This window comes from Pollachius pollachius, assembly GCF_949987615.1.
Source record: "Pollachius pollachius genome assembly, contig: scaffold_124, whole genome shotgun sequence".
NCBI classification, from domain to species: domain Eukaryota; kingdom Metazoa; phylum Chordata; class Actinopteri; order Gadiformes; family Gadidae; genus Pollachius; species Pollachius pollachius.
Window position 1 is genome coordinate 46,548 of NW_027641299.1, and position 24,838 is coordinate 71,385.

The window sequence follows — 24,838 nt, forward strand, 5'->3', positions numbered from 1 at the left end:
GAGAGATAGGTTTGGCTCGTTGGATCTCACCTGCCCTGTGCATGTGAGCGGTGTGACAAGGCTGGTTTAATTAAATGGGATCTGTCATGGAGGTTAAAATTGATCTCTTGATAATAAATGTGTCATTCACATGAGGGGGTAATTTACCGCAACCAAACTCACATGCACAACCCAGCACAAAGAGCATGTGAGAACCGCCGATCGGACCTTTCCTCGGAGCTTTGCCTGTTATTATTTTATTATGTGTCTTTCGTTACGAACACTGTATGCATATTTGTGTAATCGTGTGCATGTTTGAGCATTGGTTGTTTTGAGCACGCAATAGAGGGAGGGCCGGGTCCCCAGTGGTTACACGGAGCGTCTCGCAGTGATTGATTAAAGCCTAATCCGTCACTGCAGACCTCAAGAGTGCTGCCGTTGCCTCTCAGATATAACGGTGTTCTGCGCGTGTCTGTGCTTGTGCCCATGTTGCTCCTTTCTGTTATATATCTGATTCTTTTTTGTTTTATCCCCCATCAAACCAACGAAACAAAGATGAGCTTTTGGTTGGACGGATGTGATATAAACGTGTTGTGTTGTGTTGTTGCACCGCATCACTGCCTCCTGGTGATTCACCGCCGTCTCCCCCCTGTGGGGTTGTTCCTCTCCAGAGGTCCTTCCGTTCCTTCGGCAACGACGACCGCCATGTCATGGCAAAGCACTCCACCATCTACCCGTCCTCGCATGACCTGGAAGCCGTCCAATCGCTGGTCTCTACCGTGGAGTGCGCCCTCAAGCAGGTCTCTGATTGGCTGGACCGGAGCAACAGTAACGGTGTCGGCACCGTGACGGCGATCAGCCCGGCCGAGCCCGGCGCCAAGCAGGATAAGGACCCAGGGGACAAGGACCAAGGGGACAAGGACACAGGGGACGAGCCCGGGGAAAAGCCCGCAGACGAGGAGGAGGAAGACGCAGACGGATACAGGTACAACACTCGTCACCATGGCAACGGAGTGCCTGATTCGGGTAGTTTAGAAGGCGTGCTAAGAGTCACAAGAATTCAGCGCTAACCTGCCTAGGTTTTTGCATGGTTGTAGAACTACTTAGCATAGATATAATTCATATACTTTGCTTTTCGATAAAGGTGGAAGTATCTGCTTTATTCAAATTATGCATCACATTTTATTATTTAAGTGTTTCGAATCTGTATTATTTTAGACACTGATCATTTCTCATGTTTTTGAACAAATAAGCGGCTGCTGTGAAGTTACACTGGGCAGGATTTAATATGCTGTTTTTTCCTTGTATTTCCAGACGGTTAGCGTTTGAACTTTTGCAGATGGTTAAGCAGGGAGTCTTATTCAATGCAGGAAACAAACTGCTGAAAGATGAGTTGATTGCCACGAAGAACAAATGCATTCACAGTTGACTTGATGCATTATTAACTAAGTGGCACTCAACTCGTTAAAAGGAATATTTTAATGCTTTGATAACATGAACGTCAATTCAATTGGAAGTCTACTGTACTGCCTGTTCAACAGAATATTCAGCATAGTAGACCCTCTTTGATTTCTCCAGTTGAATGAAGTAATGGACTAATATAACAAGTAATGGACTGGTATAACGAGTCATGGGCAGATATAACGAAGATTATAACAAACCATGGACTGATATAACGAGTCATGGGTTAATATAACAAAGATTTTAACGAACCATGGACTGATATAACGAGTCATGGGTTAATATAACAAAGATTATAACGAACCATTGACTGATATAACGAGTAATGTTCTTATATAACGAGTAATGTTCTGATATAACGAGTAATGTTCTGATATAATGAGTAATGTTCTGATATAACGAGTAATGTTCATATATAACGAGTTATGTTCGTGTATAACAAGTAATGTTCTGATATAACGAGTCATGGACTGATATAACGAAGATTATAATGAACCAGGGACTGATATAACGAGTCGGGACTGATATAACGAAGATTATAACGAGCAATGGACTGATATAATGAGTCATGGGCTGATAGAAGGCGTCATGGGCTGATAGAAGGCGTCATGGGCTGATAGAAGGCGTCATGGACAGATAGAAGGCGTCATGGACTGATAGAAGGCGTCATGGGCTGATAGAAGGCGTTATGGACTGATAGAAGGCGTCATGGGCTGATAGAAGGCGTCATGGGCTGATAGAAGGCGTCATGGGCTGATAGAATGCGTCATGGGCTGATAGAAGGCGTCATGGACTGATAGAAGGCGTCATGGACTGATAGAATGCGTCATGGACTGATAGAAGGCGTCATGGACAGATAGAATGCGTCATGGGCTGATAGAAGGCGTCATGGACTGATAGAAGGCGTCATGGGCTGATAGAAGGCGTCATGGACTGATAGAAGGCGTCATGGGCTGATAGAAGGCGTCATGGTGTAATGAACATGGTGTCGTGGACCAGGGGCTGAGGTGTTGTTCCTCCTCAGGGAGCCGGGAGGAAGCGGGTCTCTGTGTGGGGTGCTGCGGATCGGCCTGGTGGCCAAGGGCCTGCTCATCAAGGACGACATGGACCTGGAGCTGGTCCTCATGTGTAAAGAGAAGCCCACCGAGACGCTACTGGACACGGTCTGTCAGAACCTGCCCACACAGATACAGGTGAGGCTCACGCACGCACATAAGAACAAACATGCACACACAAACACATACGTACGTACACGCACATACGCACGCACGCACACACACAGATTATTTAATTATGCATGACCTTTACATAAGCCTGCATTATAAATGGGGGCACATGCATCCCCCCCCCCCACACACACAGACACACACAAGCATGCACCTTCATTATTGCACACACATCCTGATCCTTGCATGTCTACATTGTGTCGCAGAGGATTAATGCTTTTATCGGCTTTCACATGAAGAATTTTGTTTTCAAATCGTTTTTTAATCACCTCTATCGCAGGGCGCCTGATAATCTTGTTAGGAACTGCACGCAGAGTGTGCCCCGTTATTGTTCACCACCATAATGGGTTTGTTTGTGTTTTGGAAAAACAACAAGGCTTGTCCTCTGAGTTCAAAAGGCTGATAAGTGCTGGTGTCACGAGAGCGTTGCTGAACACACCCGTTATACAGGGGAATGAGGGGATCCTCCCGGAGAGATCTTGGAGGAAGTGGCTCTTGGTCGTCCGTGCTAGAGCACAGACTAACGTATTATTTGAAATTAAGATGTGCTTAGACATCCTTGAGGGCTTCCACCGAGCCCCCAGTCCTTCGGCACGGACAGCCAATGCGCATTTTGCTTCTTGAGTCAGAGCGCAGCCTGGTCCGACACCGGCCTGTTGAACCGTCCTCTCTGTCTGATGCGTTGGCAGACGCTGTCGGACAGCAAGTATGAGATCACCAGCTCCCTCCCGGAGGCGGCCATTCTGGTGAAGACCACGACGGAGCCCAAGCTCACCCTGAAGATCACGCTCACCTCCCCCGCCATGAGGGACGAGGACGAGGAGGAGGAGGAGGAGGAGGAGGGGGAAGGAGAGGAGGAAGAACAGGAGGAGGAGCAGCAGGAACAACAGCAGCAACAACAGCAGGAGAAGGAGCCGGAGGAGAAGGTCGTGAAGGATGAGCGAGTCGAGCTGGAGGAGAACCAGGAGGAGGATGTGCGAGGTAGGATCACAGTGTGGTAGAGCGACCAGCACGGTAATGTTTTTTCGCCATTTTGTTGTATCCGCCGAAACGACTCTTCCTTCTGTGAGATGTTGCCGTGTAACCGGACGATAAGGCAGGGACCGTGGTCGAGATTTCCTAGCCACTAAACTTTTTAGTTTTAGTCCCCTAGATCCTGTCCAAACTCCCATTCCCAGTGGGAGTAGGGTCCCCTCAGGCCAAAGAGTTTGCTCTTTATGTAAAGTACTGAGGCCTAAAGTACCTGAAGCACTTCCTAATTATGCCAGATTCATGGTTCCACATCAGTGCGTCTTTAAAATCGTCTGGGATCTTGCAAGGCTTGTGAGTTCAAGCGTGTAAAAACCCTTTAATGGACCACAACAAATACAAAAATTCTAATCATCTCTTTCATAAATTGATGGTTCATTTAGCGAGGAAAGGTATTCATGTAGTGAATGTCTCTCTATACATTCTTTTGAATAGAAATCATAAGCACTTATTTATCCTCTAACTTATAAATAATAAATATTAATTAAAGAGAGATATAATTAAACAAATAATAAATTATGAATCATTTATTTATTAATCAAAGATTTTTTGATCAACATCAAAACATCAAAACCTTTTAAGGAAAGATGCTCTCATTTCTTCAGAAGGCAGACGACCTAATCTGGAAGGTCATGAGAGGTAGGGGGGGAGGGAGAGAGAGGGGGGGGGTAGGTGGGCGGAGGCCAGAGCAATCAATAACAGCCATCCCTGGCGGTGGCTCCTGTCTGACTGGACACGCGGGTGTGGGAGAGCGATGAGAGATGGCAGCCAGGGCGAGCTGTAGATCAGGGCGAGCGCTACAGCGGTATGGAGAGCCCTGCTGGTGGGGCCGCCATTAGGAACACCTGCAAGGACGCATGGACACTCTTTTTACTGCAAAGTTGAGACACACACACTCGCACACACACACTATCAAGCACGCATTGAAAGACACACAAACATACACACACAGACACAATCAAGCACGCATTGAAGGACACACATACACACCATTTCGACCCTAAAGGGTCAAGGTCTGGCTGTCCCTGTGACAAATGCCCCTTCATCTCATTCAGGTGTCAGATTGGTCAGAATGTATGACCTACAGGGGGGAGGAGGCGTGCGTGGGGGTGTAAAAGGCTGGGGAATTGATCTCTTCAGTGGCAGCGGGACTAGTGACACGTTTAAGGCCCTCATAACTCAACTCTACACTCCAAACAGATTAGCACGTAGCCAGGCTTACATAAACACACGCGCGCACGCTGACATCACACGCCAACCCCTTTTATCTGGCTCTGAACACCTGGTGGCTTCCATCGGCCGCTGCCCGTGTGCCCGCGCCAAGCACCGCTTAACGTGAGATTAGCTGGAAATGACTAGCTTTCCGCCAATGAGTGCTTGCTAATTGTACTTAATTAATAATAATGAATATTTTATAATACTTTAAGAAGACTGACGCATGCGTGCACATGCACGCAAGCGCGTACACACACACACACACAAACACTGACATGCACACACACACAAGCATGCACACGCACACACACACACACTTACACGCACACACACACACACACACACACACACTGACATGCACACACACACACACACATTGACATGCACACACACACACACACACACATTGACATGCACACACACACACACACATTCTGGGCCATGCAGTTACTCCGACTAACAAGTGCAGCTGGGGTCAGGCGAGCACTTCATATGCCAGGTGAGGAGATGTTTGACCTCTAATGTTTGGGTCAATAACATCCTCTTAGTTGACATGGGGGGAGGGGGGGGGGAGGCTCATCAATGTAATGATTAGCCGATGTCACAAGCTAATGTAATCATGCTATTGATTAGGCAAGCGACATGGACACTACTTAAATGAACACACGGTACTTCAGATTCTGAGCACAAAAACAGGCTTCTCTCAGTGTGCCTTTCCTTGGCTAATATTAGAGTGGTGGCTTTGATCGATCAGGACCGTGTGGGAGTGACAATCAGAGGTCACACAAAGTAAACCGCAGGGGACGTTTTCTCTAAACGTGGAAGAGCGACGACTCAGAGCAGGTACGGATACAGAGGCGCTGCGGTAATGAAAAAGAGATACGAGCAGGAGAGAGCAAGGGCTGGTGGTGTGTGTGTCTGTGCTTGCGGGTGTGTGTGTTTGTGTAATAGCCCACTAGATGTACAGCTGGGACCATTCTGACAGGCTTAAACACACCAATATAAATCTCTATCTCTTTCTTTCGCTCCATTTCTTTCCATCTCTCCCTTTACAATATAAATGTATCTCTCTTTCTCTCCATCTCATCTCTCTCCCTCTGCAATGTAAATGTATCTCTCTTCCTCCATCTCGTCTTTCTCCTCTACAATATAAATCTATCTGTCTTCCTCCATCTCTTCTCTCCTCTACAATATAAATCTATCTCTCTTCCTCCATCTCGTCTCTCTCCTCTACAATATAAATATCTGTCTTCCTCCATCTCTTCTCTCTCCTCTACAATATAAATCTATCTCTCTTTCTCTCCATCTCTTGTCTCTCCCTCTACAATATTAATCGGAGAGAGGGAATCTTATATTGTGCTTATGTCCTGGTAAACAAAGAGATAAGGTGTGAGGAATGCTCCAATCGGGTAACCGTGCAGTTGGCATTTCTGCTTAATATGTACATGGGAAGGAGGTTTACCTTTCACGGGCAGTCGTTTTTTTTTTTTGTCTGTGCTTTACCCCCTGATATTCCCTCACATAACATTCCCGTCTCTGGATATCACCCTTTTAACCGCATTCCTAATGATTTATGAGTGATTATTGATCCCACCATAGGTCCTGGTAAGACCCGCCCACAATCATGCCGTGATTGGCTGGCGACGTGCTGCTTACTAACGTAACTTGGTAACCCTAGCTCAGGGGTAGGTTAGAGATAGGTCTTGGCAGGACCTGCGGTGGGATTCCTAATTACATGTGATGTGTATAATCAGGTTTGATTGAGCTTGCCTTGCATACCATGGCGTTTCAGTCTTTAATTGTCAACTGGCACATGCGCCAACTCCACCCGCCTGATCTGTTGGAAAGCATAAATCAAAGGCCTCTCAACACGGGGAACGCTCTCTGGTTGCCAGCACAGTGCTCCGACCGAAGCCCATTCTCAGCCCCCCCCCGGTGTGTAACGGTCTCAGGACCGGCTCGCTGTCCGATTTTCTTGCCTGTTCTACTTCAAGAGCGCTTGGTTCTTTCGCTTCGACCACTCAGACCCTCTGCCCCTTTTTTTTTTTTTTTTTTTTGGTTTTGTTTTGTTCCAACTGCTGCCCGTCCTATTGGCCCCCGACGGGCCTGTCGAATCAAGCGTGTCTTAAGTAGAGCCAAAGAACAAAGAAAATACCACAAAACAAACATCTCGTATTTTGACCCATGTCTGCGGACCGGACCGTCAAAATGAATGAGAGATCCTCTTCAAATACATGAGGAGGGCCGGGGTCCGGCCTGCTCGGACCCCCCGCCGTGCCATGTACCGGGGGGGTCCGACCAGAGGCCTTGGAAGACTCCCTCAGTATTTGTTTTGTGTTGTTTTTCCAGAGGGGGTCGTCGGTGCTCCCCATCCCACAAAGACCTCCCCCCCCCCCCCCCCCCCCCCCCCCAAACCCCCTTCCTCCCCCAATCACTTTTTCCCCGTACAGATTTGCATTTGACAGCGTAAATATTCAAACTACTACCTTTCATATCAATGCAGGGAGAACATTATTTATCGTATCTTGATGCCCAGTTGTTACCAAAAAAACAAGAAGCATACACATACTATCATAGGTTTTTACTGCAATCTGTACAGGGGTAAAAACACCCAACTTTATGGCATGGAAAGCACCCATGTATGTCCGTGTGCGTGTATGTAAGGTGAACTCACACGCTGACGCTCATGCTAACGTGATGGCCTACATTCACACACACACACACTCACACACACACCCACACACACACTCAAACACACTCCCACACCTGCACACACGCGCACACACACGCAGCCACACAGACAGACACCCGGTGTCTGTCTGCGTGGCTGCGTGTGTGTGTGCGCGTGCGTGCAGTTGTGTGTGTGTGTGTGCGTGCGTGCGTGTGCGTTTGTGCGTGTTTCTGTTCTTTACATTGGGTTGTTATTGTTTTGTGGCAGTGTTGAGCGCTGCAGCGCAGAGAGTGAAGGCTGAGGAGGAGAAACAGGAGGAGGGGGAGTCTCTGGACAGGCACACATGTCTGTTGGCCCTGGCAGCCCTGCGACACGCCAAGTGGTTCCAGGTCGGCGCCCGCTCACTTCCTGTCTTCCTGCCCCGGTGCTCGTTGTAGCCTGACCATGTAGCCTGGAAGAGGGCCGGCCCCCTCATTGGCCCCGCTGCAGCCAATGAGGGAGCCGGCTCGTCGAGTGTAGTCAACGAAGGGAGTGGGAATGCATAATTATTCCAAAAGTCCCTCAGCAGTTAGATTTGGTCGTAAATTGATGGACATAAAAAACAAATATGCATTCTAGCCAGGTTCTAAACCTAAATTGATTCATACAATTTGCAAATTAATTGTATATTTGATAATATACGGACCATAGCGTATTGGTAAAACCTCTTCACGGGCACATCGTAAGGCTACAAAAGCAATAGTGGCACAATCATTATGTTGTTTTTGTTTTTTGTTCTTTTGCTATTATGAGAACCTGCCTGCAGTCTATGTAAATAACCCCCCCCCCCCGTTCCCTTGTCCTATTCATCTCTACCCACGTAGCCCCCCCCCCCCCCCCCCCCCCCCCTTCCCACTACTCACAACGTCTACTGCTTAGAACTGCTAGTCGAGGTGTTGACAATATATTGTGCGTGTTTCATAGGCCACAGATGAAAAGAGTGAAAAACAAACCAAAAGCACCCAGCAAGAATCTTAGACAGATACTGACTGAGCCGCTGTATGAGTGACGGTGTAATGCAAGCTGCAATCGAAGCATCAACCTGTCGTTTGTTCACTTGGTGCGTCTTGTTCCTCCCCCCTGCTCCTCCAGGCCAGGGTGAACGGACTCAAGTCGTGCGTCATCGTGCTGCGGATCCTGCGGTACATGTGCAACAGACACGCCGTCTGGGCGCCGCTCAGAGGATGGGTGAGACTGCTCCGCCACCCCCCCCCCTCGCCCGGAGGACCTGCTCCGTCAGGGCCTACTTTAGGCGGTCTAGTGCTAGCTTGGGCGGCCTATTGGTACCTAGTACATTCAGTCTAGTGCTGCATAAGTCAGTCTAGTGCTACCTAGTAGTCAGGCTAGTGCTACCTATCACAGTCAGTCTAGTGCTGCATTAGTCAGTCTAGTGCTGCATTAGTCAGTCTAGTGCTACCTTAGTCAGTCTTGTGCTACCTATCACAGTCAGTCTAGTGCTACCTTAGTCAGTCTAGTGCTACCTAGCAGTCAGGCTAGTGCTACATTAGTCAGTCTAGTGCTACCTAGCAGTCAGGCTAGTGCTACATTAGTCAGTCTAGTGCTACCTAGCAGTCAGGCTAGTGCTACCTATCACAGTCAGCCCAGTGCTACCTTAATCAGTCTAGTGCTACCTATCACAGTCAGTCTAGTGCTACCTTAGTCAATCTAGTGCTACCTATCACAGTCAGTCTAGTGCTACCTTAGTCAGTCTAGTGCTACCTAGCAGTCAGTCTAGTGCTACATTAGTCAGTCTAGTGCAACCTATCACAGTCAGTCCAGTGCTATCCTAGTCTAGTGCTAAAAAGCACTCATTCTTGTCCTACCCATCTGGTTTTGAGCCGAAGGCGCCTTCTGAAAGAACAACAAATCTCCCTGTTTTCATCACTGATTTACAATGTGATCAACCTGTGAAATGCAGGTTGGCAATGCTGCATTTGGTGTTGCCGTTGCTGAGTTGTACTTAGTATTTTATGTTGTAGCATCAAAATGCTGCAAAAATAAATCCTTATTACACAGTTCTCTCGTGAATGCATTCTGTCGAGAGCGCTTGCACACAGTGCACACTAAGCATTATTCAGAACATTTGTGGGTGTGTGTGTCTGTGTGTAGCCCCTGGAGCTCATCTGTGAGAAGGCTATCGCCACCTGCAACAGACCCCTGGGAGCGGGCGAGGCCCTGCGCAGAGTTATGGAGTGTCTGGCCTCTGGCATCCTACTACCAGGTACACATCCAACACACACATCCTGCTACCAGATACACATCCAACACACACATCCTGCTACCAGATACACATCCAACATACACACATCCTGCTACCAGGTACACATCCAACATACACACATCCTTCTACCAGGTACACATCCAAAACACACTGCCTACTACCGGGTACACATCCAACACACACATCCTGCTACCAGGTACGCATCCAACACACACATCCTGCTACCAGATACACATCCAACATACACACATCCTGCTACCAGGTACACATCCAACAAACTCATCCTACTACCAGGTACACATCCAACACACACATCCTGCTACAAGGTACACATCCAACACACACACATCCTGCTACCAGATACACATCCAACACACACCTCCTGCTACCAGGTACACATCCAACATACACACAGCCTTCAACCAGGTACACATCCAAAACACTGCCTACTACCAGGTACACATCCAACACACTGCCTACTACCAGGTGTACATCCAACACACTGCCTGCTACCAGGTACACATCCAACACACGCATCCTGCTACCAGGTACACATCCAACACACACCCTAGTACCAGGTGCACATTAACACACACATCCTACCAGGTATACATTAACACACACATCCTACTACCAGGTACACATCCAACACACACACATACACATCCTACTACCTGGAACACATCCAATACACACACATCCTATGACCAGGTACACATCCAACACACACATGTTGCCTACTACCAGGTACACATCCAACACACATCCTGCTACCAGGTACACATCCAAAACACAGACACACTGCTACCAGGAACACATCCAAGACACACACACACACACTGTCTACTACTAGGTACACATCCAACACACACACACACACACACACACTGCCTACTACCAGTTGAACATCCAAAAAAAACACACTGCCTTCTACCTTGTACACATCCAACACACATCCTGCTATCAGTTACACGTCCAAAGCACACATTCTATTACCAGGTACACATCCAAACCACACACACAGACACACACACACACACACACACACACACACACACACACACACACACACACACACACACACACACACACACCGCAGCGTTAAAACACTCTGCGGTGGGGGAACCCCACTCCTCCTGAAACCGGTGGGCTGTGGCAAGGGCTGACTACAGGGTCTGATTGTGCTCTGCTCCCCCCCCAGGCGGTCCGGGACTACACGACCCATGTGAGAAGGAGCCCGCCGATGCCCTGGCCCACATGACGGACCAGCAGGCCCAGGCAGTGACACACAGCGCCCAGGTAGCACCTCCGCACGCACAAAACCAGATAACACAACACACGCGTACACACACACACACACACACACACAGCAGGACTCTCTGGTTCTGCATCCTAATGATCGGAGTGGGAAACCATGGTCACTGTGACCCGCCATCCATCTCTCTCTGATACCCTGGGGATTGTGTGAGTGTGTGAGTGTGCGCAGTTCTGTGGGCGTATGTGTGTACACTGGCCTATATGTGTATGTGCATGGTTTTATGTGTGTGTGTGTGGGCCTTTGTGTGGGCTTGTGTGCGTGCACGATTGTGTGTGGGAATGTATGTTGCGCGGGAGTGTTTGTGTGTGTGTGTGTTTGCGCGTTCCCTTGTGTGTGGGTACACTGGCCTGTATGTGTGTGTGCGGGATTGTATGCGTGTGTGGGAATGTGTGCATGTATGCTGGCCGGTGTGTGTGTATGCGAAAAATGTGTATGCGTGTGCATGTGCGTAATCCCGTGTGTGTGGCTCCTCTGAGCTGCATGGCTCAGTAAATCCCGCCGTCCATTCCCTTTGAAGGCAGGCGGAGCGCGACTAGAATGTCAATGGGGATAATTGTATTGCGGCAGATCCATGGGAAGATGAGGCGAGGGAGCTGTGTTCAGCCGGTGACCCAACCCCCCCGCCGTATCAATATGGGGGAGTTCACCTTTCTAATTATCCTCACTTAAGCGTTTTCCTCCCCCCCCCCCCCACCCGAAACAGAGGTAATGTGTTGCTGCTTCCTTATGGGAGCGTCAGCCGGAATGTTTCTGGGTTTATTCAGAGAGGAGCACGGTGTGTTGCGCCCCGCTTTGACAGAGCCTCTTATAAGTGAGGGTTTTGTTGTGCTTTATTGACCACGTTTCAAGTGTCTGGAGCAACACAACTGAGGAGAGGAATACAGACAAAAAACAAAAAAACAAAAAAACAACCCCGCTTCAGTGTATGACTGATTTTAGAAAGCCTTTCATTTTTGTTACAACTGGAGAGAAGAGAACATCAGAAGTCATCCATAACCGATTAAAATGTCATCCTTAACAATGCATTGGGGGCGCATAGAGATACATGTGATGCTTGTGTTTAAGTTGGAGTCTGATCCTTGTGTGTGTGTGTGTGTGTGTGTGTGTGTGTGTGTGTGTGTGTGTGTGTGTGTGTGTGTGTGTGTGTGTGTGTGTGTCTCTCTTCCCACAGCATGCGTTGAGACTCATGGCCTTCGGACAGATCTACAAAGTGTTGGAGATGGACCCCCTTCCCTCAAGTAAACCATCCCAGAAATACCCTTGGTCTGACAAAGAAGGTGTATAGAGTTGTATGGCTTCCTGTCTTGTCTGTCCAGGCTTCCTGTCTCCCTCTCTTTGCCCCTGTCCATCTGTACGTCCACCCGCCCCCTCCCCTGTCTACCTTGACTGTCTACTTGACCTCTGACCTTGGGCGAGTTCCCCATCTGTTAATGTCTTTCTCTGGCCCGGCTCTTCCCTCTGTCTACTTAGCATTCTGACTGTCGGCTCTCCTCTTGGCCGCCTGCCGACTAACCTGCCTCCAGTCTGTGTGCAGCATTATATTCCATTCTCTGTCCCCGTGTCTCCTCGCGTTCCTCTGCATTCTCAACCCTAACACACTCCTCTGTCATCTGGAGCCCCTTTTTTTTTCTCTGCTTTTCTCTAACGACATTCTGGCTGGCTGTTGACCGTTGACTTACCATTTCCCCCCTCTCTCTCCCTCGCTCAACCCTCTCTCCTCTCGCCCCCTCTCTCTCCTCTCTCTTATCTCTCCCCGATCTCTCTCTCCCTTCTCTCCCCTCTCTTTCTCTCCCCTCTCCCTCCCTTTCTCTCTCTCCCCTCTCCCTCTATCCTCTTCCCCTCCTCTCCCTGCTCTGTCCCTCTCCCCTCTCCCTCCCTTCACTCTTCTCCCCTCCTCTCCCCCCTCTCTCTGTCTCCCCTCTTCCTCCCTCCTCTCACTCCCCCCCCCCTCTCCCCCTCCCCCATCTCCCCTATCTAGGTTCAGGTCTGAAGCGGCCATACGAGGACGGTGCGATGGAAGACAGAGACCTGATCAAGAAGATGAAGAGAAACCTGAGGAAAGGTAGAGGAACCGGGGGAGGAGGGGGAGAAAATAAGAAAGCGGAGATATTGTAAATCAATACACGGATCCATTTGAAATTCACAATGCGATGAGATGGATTGGTGAAATGTGCCGGCATATTTCACGTTGATTTGTGAGTGTTGCCTCGTGATATTTTTTATCTGACAGCCATTTCTTGAAAGTAGAGAGTCACCTAAAATCGTCAAAGTTTCTAGTTCAGGCAGATTTATGGGCTGTTTTAGCAGATGGTGATTAAATTCTCTCTGCTTCACGCAGAAAGGGTTGGAGTTATTAAGGGATGTGTGGAATGCACAGAAATGTATCTATATATTCATAGTGCTATATAAGGTGAATATAATATGTATTTGATATACATATGCAGCATGGGGGCAGCATAGTGTCATTCTAACCCTAACACCCAGCCCAAAGGTTCTGGGTTCGATCCCCAATGCCTGAAGTCTACATACCTACAACCCTACCTTCTCCTCAATGATGCGTTCCTAAAAAAAGTGTCCCGCCTTGAACACAAGTGTCGACTAAATGACTCTATGGGCATACTGAGCAGCAATATGCTAATAACTAAATGTTCTACTCTGTGACCTTACGGTGGACTCAGGAGATTTCAACATGATCTAGAATCGAGCCTGTTATGAGTAGTTTCAGACGGACAGGTTTGTGTATTAAAGGCGTTATGAGGCTCATAATACAGGTAGATCCAGTCTGGTGTCCCTGGGCGAGTCTCATTGTTCTTCTCTCTATCTCGCTCCTATGGGGGCTTCTCTCCTCATCCCCCCGAGGCAGATCAATGCCATCGATCCCTTGTGTTTTAGTAAGCCATCCACACTGCCGTCCACACCGCTCATCCCCCGCTGGGAGGAGACGCAGCGAGCGCAAACAATCTACTATTGACCAATCAGCGCAGTGATTGGTCAATGGCAAGCCAATAGGAACCGAGTGAGAGGAGGTTCTGGGAAAGGATGTTTTGGCCACCGTTGACCTTAAAGGGGCCTCTCGTAGTCTTCCTATGAACGAGGGCTGTTCTTCTGACTGGGAACGTTATGTAGTTTGTCCGCCTGTGAACGTTCTCAGAGGAGTTTCAACTGCAATGTTGTGCCTCTGTTTGTACACAAGCCGACCCAGTGAATATCGTGTCATCTTTCAGCTGAGGGAGAGAAATTCCCTGAATTGCTAACAATTCCTGCTTTGTTGAGAAAGAGTAGAATGGTTAAACATTTCTCCCCCCTCCATCTCTCCCTCCATCCCTCTCCCGCCCCTCCCTTCTTCAGTCCTGGACAGTAAGGCCGTAGAGTCCAACCAGCCCATGAACGCCCTGATGCGTCTGAACCAGATCCGGCCGGGGCTGCAGTACCGCCTGCTGTCCCAGTCGGGCCCGGTCCACGCGCCGCTCTTCACCATGTCGGTGGACCTGGACGGCACCGTGCACCAGGCCGCAGGCTCCTCCAAGAAGACCGCCAAGCTGCACGTCGCCGTCAAGGTAGTGTGGGTGTGGGTGGGTGGATGGCTGTGTGGGGGTGTGTGTGTTGGGCAGGAGTGTGTGGGGCTGTGGGTTGTGGGTGTCGGGGAAGTATTTTCGTATATGCCCTGTAAACCCCATTAAATGTGATTAAGGGATACGCAAATTACTTGAAATTAAGTATTTGTGGTAGGGGGAGTGTGTGTGTCTTTTACTCCCAGCCCAAGGGTTTTGGGTTTGATACCCCGGATGTCCGCAGCCTAACCTGTAAATGCCTCATAACTAAATCAGCTAAAAGAATTCACTGCTTTATATGAAACCAGTAGATGAATCTATAAATAATACAGTGACTTGATTCATTAAATGCACTGCCCACCATTTTCTTTATCCATTTATTTCGATTTAATAAAATGAATAAAGATGGTATGAGTGTGTGTGTGCGCGCATGTTCGTGCATGAAGAGATGGAGGTGGGCAAAGCCATGTAATCCCAAAACGCCTGTGAACAGAGGGGCTCACCAGAGCACAGAGACAACATAATCCCCCCTCGCCCAATTCCTATAAAAGGCTTTCTCTCTTTCTCCCTTTCTCTTATTCTCTTTCTCTTCTTTCGCCTTTTATTGTCTCTCTCTGTCCCTCGTTTCTGGGTTTCTTGCCTTTATTCCCCTGTCTTCCCTCTCTTTCTCTCGGTTTATCTCATTGGCTCAAAATGTTCCCATCTTGAAGTGTCTGCTTCATTGGGCGTTACATATTCATCCTCTTAGGACCCAAGGCTCGGTCATCCCTGTCAAGCCCGGCTCTCGGCCGTTTACATCTGCGGTCATTTAGCGTCCAGCGGTTGAGCCGGCCTCCCAGTGAGGCTGTGAACAATCAGACGATCGATATCGGAGCAACTACTCTAACAAGCTCCGCACCGCCGGGTTTTCCCCCAAAACAACAGAGACACGAGTGTTGAGCAGCTGTACGACTCGGAAAACAAGTCAAAAAACAAGGGTTACTATTGTTGTAATCAAGCACTTGACAGAGGACTTGATGAGTGAAGGGCTGATTAATCAGGTTTTAAAGAGCCACACACTCCTGAAACATAAGCTAACGTTATAAGATGTCGAGCAGACGTGGTGCCGTAGCCGTGGGCCCTACAGCGTCCATCTGTCCATCTGTAGAGGCATATGGTCACCCCGGTGGCAGCCTCACTGAGCCCTAGAATAGGGCGTAAACAGTAGCCAGGACGGCACTAAAACCGTTACACCTCTCTCCCAGGTGCTGCAGGCCATGGGCTACCCCACGGGCTTCGACTCGGACCTCGACCCCATGAGTTCGGACGAGAGGTCGGACGGCGAGGGCAAGAGCGAGACGACGGCCAACGCCGGCAGCCACCCGACGCACTCCTCGGACAGCTCCAACACGCTGGAGGTGGGTGGCGCTCTATCCAGGATATCACGTCCAGAGCAGCAGGGATGCGAGTGGTCCTGGGTCTTCTGGGCTTGTGACTCAAAACCACATACATAATCTGAGTTTTAAGCATGACACATTCATTGGATTTGTGTTATTATTATTATTATTATTATTATTATTATTATTATTATTATTATTATTATTATTATTATGACATGCATTAGTTTATTTAATATATAACATACATGCTCTTGGTCATTCGGAAACAAACGTAGGTGGAATGTAGTTTGATTCTTTGTGATGTAATTGGTCTGTGCACATGTGACTAAACACGGCAGCCAAAAACCTGACCTAAACCCACCAACGACACTGTAGGCTGGCCAAACTAGCTGAGCTTTTAGCTAAAATTGTTAAACTAAACAGGCTAGTGAAACTTCCTAGCAGGCTAGCTAAACACCCAAGCAGGCTAGCTGAACACCCAAGCAGGCTAGCTGAACCCCCAAGCAGGCTAGCTGAAGACCCAAGCAGGCTAGCTAAAGCCCCAAGCAGGCTTGCTGAAGCCCCAAGCAGGCTTGCTGAAGCCCCAAGCATGCTAGCTGAAGCCCCAAGCAGGCTAGCTGAACCCCCAAGCAGGCTAGTTGAACACCAAAGCAGGCTAACTAAACACCCTAGTAAGCTAGCTGAACGCTAGTTTGCTAGCTCCATTTGGGTCCTGATGAGAGTGTTCCCCCACAGGTGAGGACCCAGGGCCCCATACTGACGGCCAGCGGGAAGAACCCTGTGATGGAGCTGAACGAGAAGAGACGCGGCCTGAAGTACGAGCTCATCTCAGAGAGCGGGGGCAGCCACGACAAGCGCTTTGTGATGGAGGTCAGAGGGCAGCACACACACACACAAACACACACACACACACACGCGCGCGCGCACACACACACACACACACACACACACACACACACACACTGTCCACTATGAGAGCTTGTGATGGAGGTCACAGTTCATCACACACACATTTCCAGAAGAGGCCCCCAGACGTGAACAAAGGCAGCCTGTTTAATAAAACTACCAATTGAGGGATATGAAAAAGCTATTACACACAAGACATATAACAGTCACCCACCAACACACCAATACAAACGCACCCACGTGCGGGCACACACACACAAACACACTCAAACACACATAAGGCGAGGAGGTCTAAACAAAGGGCTAAATCAGAGGTCTGGGCGATCTGGTCTCTCGCTGGGAGCGGTGTGTCCTCATCCACGCCTCACTGCTCTGTTGCTCTGCTGATTGATTAGAGGGCCTGGCTGACAGTAGGGTGCCGCTAAACAAGCTGTCTTGTTCGTCCCGGCTGAGTGACTGAGTGGCTAACTGGCTGGCTGGCTGGCTGGGCTGGGTGGGGCCGGCTGATCTCTGGTTGAATATCAAACAGAAGGTTCCAGAAGACCCCTGTATGTTTGTGTGTGTGTGTGGGCGGGGCGGGGCGGGATTGAACGGAGCCGTCATGCAAAAATAATCAGCTCATCCTTTATGTCTGCGTATTCAATAAAGAACGACAATTAGCGGGAGTAATTGAACACGCTAATCAGGAACGCGGCTCCTATTCACACTTGTTTTTTTGGCTGGATGTACAATGTGTGGTTTGTTTGTTTGGTGTGCCATTAAGAATAGATTAGGCATATCACAAGATCAATAAAAGCCTCGCTGACGTGTGTGTGTGTGTGTGTGTGTGTGTGTGTGTGTGTGTGTGTGTGTGTGTGTGTGTGTGTGTGTGTGTGTGTGTGTGTGTGTGTGTGTGTGTGTGTGTGTGTGTGTGTGTGTGTGTGTGTGTCCCAGGTGGAGGTGGATGGGCAGAAGTTCCGCGGGGCAGGGCCCAACAAGAAAGTGGCTAAGGCGAGCGCTGCCTTGGCCGCCCTGGAGAAGCTCTTCTCCGGTCCCAACGCCGCCGCAAACAAGAAGAAAAAGCCCCTACCTCAGGTAGACCCTCACACACAGACACGCACGCACGCACGCACAAACACACACACACACACACACACACTCCCTAGTACATAATATATCCTACTGTAACCACAGAGCACAACAACAACGTTTACATAAACCAATTGAATAATTCATAGGAAAATGTTATCGTGATTGTTTAGTCGTTGTTTTTTCCCCCCATCGCGGGAAAAAATAAACAATGTGTTTCGACCTCGTAGCAAAACACCTGAATACGGATCACTCGGTATTCCCACTGATGCTTTGCTGCAGTGCAACACACCCAATGAGTTTGAATGAATCATCCCGGTTGATTAATCGCCCCGGCTCCACCGCTACGTCCACCATCCTCCGACTGGAGTACAGACGGGGGGGGAGAAAGAGTGGTTTCCTTTCCCCTGTTGAGATCAGTTGCTGGGGGGGGTCTCATTCATCCATTCTCCCAGAGCAAACGCACAAATTGCTTCACTTGAGTCCTTATTTTACCCGCCACAGCTACAGTCCTCCTGTAGCCCTTTTGTTGTTGTTTTTTAGCCCAGATGTGATCAATGGGTGATCAATGGCCCCTCTGTGTTTAACAAGCGGCCCAAAGCAGAGCCACTCCTGGTTATCTCCACACGCCGTCGGGCGACTCCGCCACTCCACTCCGTCGTTGATCAATGTGGGGCCGACCCCTTGGTCCAGTCACGCGTGCGGCCCCTGTCTGACCTCGGACGCGCCGAGTGACCACACACACACACACACACACACACACCTTTGTTTGTGTTGGCGGTCCAAGACGCCGCGCGTGCCTCCCCCCGCTGCAAATGTGTACACGCGTCTTTACCACGTGCCTGTGGGAGCCCTTTAAGCTGTGTTTACACAAGTGTCTCTCTCTCTCTCTCTCTCTCTCTCTCTGTGTCTGCGTGTGCCTTGATGTGTCTGCGTGTGTGTCTGTGTGTGTCTTGATTTGTGTGTGTGTGTGTCTTGATTTTTGTGTGTGTGTGTGTGTGTCTTGATGTGTGTGTGTGTCTTGATTTGTGTGTGCACGTGTCTTGATTTGTGTGTGTGTGTGTCTTGATTCGTGTGCGTATTGTGTGTGTGTGTGTGTGTGTGTGTCTGTGTGTGTTTAGCAGACCAAAGGAGCGCTGGCGGCGGCCTCGGCGGTCGCGGCCCAGGTGGCGCGTGGCCGAGGGAGGACGGCGCTGGCGAGGGGGGCCTTCGTCAGCGCCGCCGCCGCGCCCGGATACGTCACGCCAGGTAGTCCGCCCGTCTGGACGGCCTCGGGCTGGAACCCCAATGCCCGCAGTCTACACAGTAGGCACCCCCCCTTCAGCAAGATGCCACTCTCACGCTGTGTGTGTGTGTGTGTTTTTGTGTGTGTGTGTGTGTGTGTGTGTGTGTGTGTGTAAAAGTATGTTTAATCATTAAATGGCTCACGTCATGCCACCAGGTGTGGGTGTGATTAGCTGGTACAAGCCGTTTGGCACAGGGAAGGAATGATTTTCATAGTTGCATCACAAGTGGGCATGTCCACCTTGATGTACGCTGGATAGATCAGTCTACCAGCCTACCCAGTGCACTGTAGCAAACGTTGCTCATCTATCGTTCGTATATCGGGGGGGGACACGCCCACTTGTGAAATCATTCCTTCCCTGTGGCAAACGACTTGTACCAGCTAGTCACACCCACACCTGGTCGCATGACGTGAGCCCTTTAAAGCACCGGGCAGACCGGATGGAGTTTGTGTATATACCTTGTGTGGGTGTGAGCACACACCATGTATGTGTTGTGCGAAGGCGTGCTGTATATTCCTGTGTTCATGAGAATGCTGCACACACATTCGCACACTTCCAATTCTTTTTCTGACGTAAAACCTACAATTACACATTAATGACACACATTAATGATGTGTGTGTTAGTCTACTCTCTTTTTGATGGTGATGACGGCGTCAGCTAAAAATGGAAATAAACAGATTAAAAGTGTGAGACGCATTGAAGTAGGGAGCCGAGTTTCGACTCGATTCCACTCGATTTCGCAATGTCATTTAATCCATACCTGCGTTTGTTTGACTGTGAGGCTGAGCCCACCCACAAAAGAGCGGATCTCCCCCTCTGTGTGGCCAGCCACATTGTGTTCCTGAAGCCTCTCTCCGTCTCCCGTTAACAGGCTTTGGCGCGCCGTACGGCTACACTCCTGCTGCTGCTGCAGCTCCCGCCTATGGTGAGCTAACACACGGCTAGCACACACAATAGGGTCCGTCTCTCCGTCTCTGTCTGTCTCCGTGTCTCTGTCCTCGCCTCTTTCTGTCTCTCCGTCTCTGTCTGTCTCTGTTTGTCTCTCTCTCTCGGGTGGTCTCTGCCTCTTTCCCTCTCTGTCTCTCTTTAATCTCTGTGTCTCTGTTTCTGTCACTCTCTCTCGCTCTCTCTCTGTCATCCCTACCTCTCTCCCTGCTCTGTGATTGCTGTCCTCAGCCCTACATTACACTCCTAACCCGCGCTGGAGGGGAGAGCTGAACCACACCAACCACACTGTTCAGTGTGGAGATTAAAACATCCACACGACCTTGTGTTGCTGTCTCGGGGCAAAGCGGTCTAATTGTTCATTAGGCCCAACCACATCGTTAGCTTCCTTCCCTCCTATTGGTCGTCATAACCGCTTCATTAATTTTGTCTTGCTTCTTCTTCATGTCTTTCACCTCCTTCAACTATGCTGTTTCTGGCCCTTCAAATCTCCTTCTAATGTCTCCGTCTAATTGGGTCTCTTGTTTTAACCATTCAACACGGGATAACAAAACCTGGGTGGGTTTCATCAGAGGCGGGTCTTGCGTTACTTGTGCTGATTATTCCGTCACATACACATATATCCGCTGGTGTGTCTCAACCTCTCTGGGTTCTGGTGGTCTGTGGGCGGACGGCCCTACACTCCACTGTCCTCCTCGTGGAACATGTTTCTCTGCGATCACCGCACTAACCCCGGCGACACTGCGACCAACTCCTGCTCTGACTGCAGAAATAGAAAGGAGATCCCCCAGAAACTGTAGAATCTAGTTGAGGATGCCTGCTGCAGTCCTGCTGCATTACAGGATATTAGGGGCGGGACAAAAGGTTGGAAGGATTGGATTTGATTGGCCATCACCGCCTAAGGCACTCACAGCCTGAATCCCTTCAGAATCACTGACACAAAGACAAAGAAGTTACTTTAGAGGAAATGTGCTAACAAAGTTCATCCCAGATTTACGATGTCTTGGAATACACAGTCTACAGTAGATGAGCTCCATCTATAACCTCCATACCTCTACAGCGATAGGGGTTGCTCTTAATGCGGCCGCCCTGGTACGAAAAATTGCTTGCTTGCTTCCGTAAACGTTACCAGGGCCGCTTGTGTGGGGGTCTAAGCCCTCCATGGTCGATCGAGATCCTTGTCGTTGGTACTGCAGGGTGTCTGGGTGGTGCCTCGCTCTCACACGGCTCTACCTGATTCTTATGGTGGCGAGGCGGTCCACAAGGCCGGCCCTGTGCGCAGCACCAGGGGTAATTGAATGTGTATAGCGTATGTCAGCCGGGGCGTGATGAGTAATTGCCTGTACCTGACAGCCAGGTCCCTGTGCGCTCGACACTCGCCGACACAACGCAGTGTGTTGTGACTCCAGGCAGCCTTCAGGTTGAAGTTAGTGTTGTCCGACACACACTTCACTTCCCCTTAACAGACGTAGCCCTGTTTGACGGGTGTGTGTGTGTGTGTGCGTGTTTGGGGTGGTTGTGCTTGGGTGTGGGGGGGTGTGCGCGTGACTTGTGGAGGCCCGTATCCCGCGACCACAGAGGTTGTGAATGGCTCCTATGTGCCCAGAGAGGTGGTAATGGGCCCAGGGACTCATGCTGAGCAGCCCCCCCGGGGAGCCCTCTGGTGGGCTGGAGGAGCGGCTCAGGGTCTATGGAGGTGGAGGAGATGGAGGAGGTGGAGGAGGTGCTCAGTGTGTTTAGAGGTGGAGGAGACGCTCAGTGTGTTTAGAGGTGGAGGAGGTGGAGGAGACGCTCAGTGTGTTTAGAGGTGGAGGAGACGCTCAGTGTGTTTAGAGGTGGAGGAGACGCTCAGTGTGTTTAGAGGTGGAGGAGACGCTCAGTGTGTTTTAGAGGTGGAGGAGATGCTCAGTGTGTTTAGAGGTGGAGGAGATGCTCAGTGTGTTTAGAGGTGGAGGAGGTGCTCAATGTGTTGAGAGGTGGAGGTGCTCAGTGTGTTTAGAGGTGGAGGAGATGCTCAGTGTGTTTAGAGGTGGAGGAGATGCTCAGTGTGTTTAGAGGTGGAGGAGGTGCTCAATGTGTTGAGAGGTGGCGGAGACGCTCAGTGTTTTGAGAGGTGGAGGTGCTCAGTGTGTTTAGAGGTGGAGGAGACGCTCAGTGTGTTTAGAGGTGGAGGAGGTGCTCAGTGTGTTTAGAGGTGGAGGAGGTGGAGGAGACGCTCAGTGTGTTTAGAGGTGGAGGAGACGCTCAGTGTGTTGAGAGGTGGAGGAGGTGCTCAGTGTGTTTAGAGGTGGAGGAGGTGGAGGAGACGCTCAGTGTGTTTAGAGGTGGAGGAGGTGGAGGAGACGCTCAGTGTGTTGAGAGGTGGAGGAGGTGCTCAGTGTGTTTAGAGGTGGAGGAGGTGGAGGAGACGCTCAGTGTGTTGAGAGGTGGAGGAGGTGGGGCAGGTGTTGTGCTTCAGGGGGGGGGGGAGAGAGGGTCATCACCGTGTCAATTCAGTCCAGGAGCGGGTGGAGGTGGCGGGGGTTCTTCAGCCCGGGTGGAGTAGGTAGAGGTGTGGTTGTGTAGCGTTGGTTCTCTCGGTCCCACCTCTCAGAAGGGGGCTGCTCTGACATAAAGCTGCTGTTATTCCGGTGGCTTTAAAGACTAAATGAGGCCCATTCACCTTTTCGTTGAACGACTTCACAGCTTCAGCGTTATTATTTTAGATTAAGATACGGCAAATGACTGCGCTGACCCCATGTTGAACAGAGCCCTTGTTCTTGATGTTTGACGGTGGAAAATACCATTTTTTTTGGTCGCGCTATATTTTCGCCAACACAATGGCAACCTTTAATCCTGAAAGATGCTCTGTGTTACTTTTTACCTACAAGCCTGACTTGGGTTCCAGATTGCTTTTTCTCTGGTATTCCTCCACAGACCAAATATATTTAGACCCAAAATGCAGGGGAGATTGGAGACGTGGGCGGCTTGTATTTATCGACCCTCATAACTCATAATAAAGTGAAAAACCTTGGTCTTTGAGCAACATGTTGTGACCTTGTTGAGTGAACCTCACGCTTGGCATACATACCGTATATAATCCAGGAATAAATAGGACCGGAGTTGGTGTATGGTACTCACCATGAGGGCCTCGCTGCTGCTTTCTGTCTCTGGAGACCCACTTTAACGCGTCCGGAACCGACCGGGCCCCTTATACAGCTGACTAGGGGGCCCCCGGGGGCCCCACGGTTAACACTTCCCTCTAATCGTTTCCCCTCCTTTTAATACAACCTCCCCCTGTCCCTACTTGTCCAACTTTGAGTCTCAATAACACACTCTCACACACTCTCACACAAACACTCTCTCACACATGCACTCTCTCACACTCACACTCGCAACCTATCACACACACAAACATAAACAGCCTATCACTCACACCCATTCTCACACACACACAACCTATCACACACACTCACACACCCTATCAAAAACACACATCCTGTATCAGACACACACACCCTATCACACTCACACACACAAACACACACACACACACAAACACACACAAAAACACTCCCCCTATCACACACACACACACACACACACACACACCCACACACAAAAACACTCCCCCTATCACACACACACACACACACACACACACACACACACACACACACACACACACACACACACACACACACACACACACACACACACACACACACAAAAACACTCTCACACTGTTGGTGGGGTGTAAGTTGTGGAGGAGGAGCCTGCCAGGTCACGTGACGCAGGTGGACTCACACACTAGCGCTGTGCTCTTCTCATGTCTCCCTCCAGGTTTGCCCAAGAGAATGCTTCTGTTACCGGTCATGAAAATGCCCGCCTACCCCTACCCCGCCCACTACCACTTCTTTTAGCGCCCGGGGGGAGGGAGGGAGGGAGGGAGGGAGGGACATGCTGATCCACAAACCAAACGCACCTAGACCTGTTTTGTTTTTCTAGTCTCGATGTTATTTTTCCTACGATTTCTATGGGGGACGTTTGAGTCAAACTTTAGCGAAACGATTTGTAAAAGTGTTTTTAAGTACTTTCTTCTTTTGTTCTATGTTCTGTTTATTTTTTTTTGATTTCCAAAAACTTCTGATTGAGAAAAAAATACTGCAGGTTTAACTTTTTAAGATAAAAAAAACTTGAAGGATTTGTACTGTGAATTGTTACCTCATTATGTGAGTCTAAATTATAAATATATATTTGAACTTTTTGTTTATTTGTTGTGCTTATTCTTCGTTGGGAAGAGGTTAGCCCTGGGAAACGTGACACACATACATGCAAACACACACACCAACACACACACCCTTGTACAAATCTGTGTGAGTTGTGTGAAGAATGTATAGGTTTAAATGACACAATGTGGAAAAAAATAAATAAAGTATCTCTTATAAAACGGTAAGACTGCCTGGTGTGTATATGCCCTCACTTGGTAACAAATACGACTGGACCACTGCTTTGGTTTCAAAATAATATACATTTTCCTGTCACTCTTTAGTGGAGAAGGGCA

The 24,838-nt window shown here is 49.4% G+C and overlaps 1 protein-coding gene across 8 annotated transcripts in view; it reads left to right on the forward strand.

The window, feature by feature from the left end:
* Positions 1-24,838, forward strand: part of strbp (spermatid perinuclear RNA binding protein) — a 75,095-nt gene that overhangs the window by 43,502 nt on the left and 6,755 nt on the right. Inside the window, exons 4-19 of one of the 8 annotated variants that reach the window (XM_079759323.1) lie at positions 651-964; positions 2,465-2,633; positions 3,356-3,647; positions 7,849-7,970; positions 8,713-8,808; positions 9,730-9,841; positions 11,043-11,140; positions 12,331-12,436; positions 13,138-13,221; positions 14,508-14,716; positions 15,955-16,107; positions 16,825-16,959; positions 17,929-18,069; positions 19,188-19,311; positions 20,222-20,275; positions 24,118-24,210. In XM_079759323.1, the coding sequence (XP_079615449.1) occupies positions 651-964; positions 2,465-2,633; positions 3,356-3,647; positions 7,849-7,970; positions 8,713-8,808; positions 9,730-9,841; positions 11,043-11,140; positions 12,331-12,436; positions 13,138-13,221; positions 14,508-14,716; positions 15,955-16,107; positions 16,825-16,959; positions 17,929-18,069; positions 19,188-19,311; positions 20,222-20,275; positions 24,118-24,197 (2,289 nt within the window). In that variant the 3' untranslated portion in view covers positions 24,198-24,210. Of the gene's footprint in view, positions 1-650; positions 965-2,464; positions 2,634-3,355; positions 3,648-7,848; positions 7,971-8,712; positions 8,809-9,729; positions 9,842-11,042; positions 11,141-12,330; positions 12,437-13,137; positions 13,222-14,507; positions 14,717-15,954; positions 16,108-16,824; positions 16,960-17,928; positions 18,070-19,184; positions 19,369-20,221; positions 20,276-24,117; positions 24,211-24,838 lie in introns of those variants that run through there. The other 7 variants (XM_079759318.1, XM_079759322.1, XM_079759316.1 and 4 more) reach the window with 7 other exon arrangements.